At 47.0% G+C, this 1,479-nt stretch overlaps 1 protein-coding gene across 1 annotated transcript; it reads left to right on the forward strand.

The window, feature by feature from the left end:
• Positions 1-142: 142 nt before the first annotated feature.
• On the forward strand, positions 143-1,342 carry Pmar_PMAR015729 (hypothetical protein; the record flags this gene model as incomplete). Its single annotated transcript, XM_002781818.1, has 3 exons — positions 143-244; positions 525-778; positions 1,225-1,342. The coding sequence occupies 3 exons, from the start codon at positions 143-145 to the stop codon at positions 1,340-1,342; spliced, it is 474 nt and encodes a 157-aa protein (XP_002781864.1).
• Positions 1,343-1,479: the final 137 nt, after the last annotated feature.

Genomic DNA, 1,479 nt, shown 5'->3' on the forward strand with positions numbered 1-1,479 from the left:
CATCCTGGGTCTCTTGGGAGTGCTTTCACAGAGGGAATTTGAAACCCTGGCGATATTCGGTGCGAAGAGATCGCGACAAGGTGCAATGTTGAAGGTAGCAAGGCGATCCAGTGGTGAGAGTAGAATGTTATGGTATCAGGTGATGTCAGCGGTTGAAACTAAGATCCCTGGTCATTTCACTAACGATATCGAGCTCACTGAGTGCCACGATGAAGGGGAAGGGATGGATGTTATGAGGCTAGAGGTGACACTAGGTCTGTTATGGTTTGGAAAATGTCTTTATACGGCGTATAGGGATTATGGGCTTCTTAGTGAGTGCTTACTATTGTAGAGGAAGGGGGGATTGTATTTGGACATGTGTGTTCTGAGAAAAGTAGAGGGAGGCAATAAATTCCAGAAAAAGTGTCGGTGCTGGGGATCGAACCTGGGAGATGTGTAATATACAACAAAACTGAAACTAGATACTCGTACTAGTAGTATCGTGTATGTAATGATTCCGATTTCGGATTTTTTCACCCACTTAGGACGATGAGATTTCGTATGCTTTGGGTAAGAAGGGTGGTACTCGTAAGAAGATCGCGGCTTCTAGCGGAGCGGTGGTGGAATATGTTGGTAACTATGTTCATATTTATGGCACTTTGGTCCAGCGGCAGAAGGCCAAGGAGTACATCGATTGGCTGTTCGCCCAGTTGAAGGGACCAGTATGTGTCGATGCTACAGGAAGGGACGACTGCACTATTGTGGATGTCCCCAGGGAATGTGTCGGATATATTACTGGGTAAAAATGCAGGGTGTGAGATTTGAACTTGGGTGATCAACTATAGTAGAATAATAGGTATATAGTAGTGTTGATGATGATGATCTGTTATTTCCCCAGACTAGTCGTCTAAGACCATTCACTCTCATCACTAAGCATCTTCGTGATCGTCGTCGTGGTCATCGTCGTTGGCGTCTCGGGCACATTCGAGCGAACTTGAGAATCTACTCCTCTTCCTCCGACTGTTGAGGGCCACGATGTCTTGGATTTCACCTACTGCATGATTGCGAACTAGTTCTACCAACGCGACGACTTATGGTGACCAGCAAAAGCAAAATCGGGCATCAGCATTAACATCGAGTAGAAATGACCCTGCTGGGGATCGAACCATAGACCTTTCGGCCGCGCTATCCTGAGCCCTTAGAAGGTGGCGGTGAATGTCATGCAGTTGGTCGTCGTCGACGCAGGTATAGGCGAGAGACTCTTGGACGTATTGAAGAGGAATGGGGATGCCTCATGTTCTTTATGGATAAGGCTAACGACAAGAGAGACAAGGCTGCTATGAAGGATGCAACATGTGGTTAACAATCGGAAGGTCCCTGGTTCGATTCCCGGTACGTGCATTTTTACAGGCACCGAGAAACTCACCATATTCTGAGCTCAACGAAGCCGTCGTGCAGCCCTACTTAAGTGTGTCTACTACTGACCATTCCTTTTCCACT

The sequence above is a fragment of the Perkinsus marinus genome (genome assembly GCF_000006405.1).
Source record: "Perkinsus marinus ATCC 50983 genomic scaffold scf_1104296941432, whole genome shotgun sequence".
In the NCBI taxonomy this organism is placed as follows: domain Eukaryota; phylum Perkinsozoa; order Perkinsida; family Perkinsidae; genus Perkinsus; species Perkinsus marinus.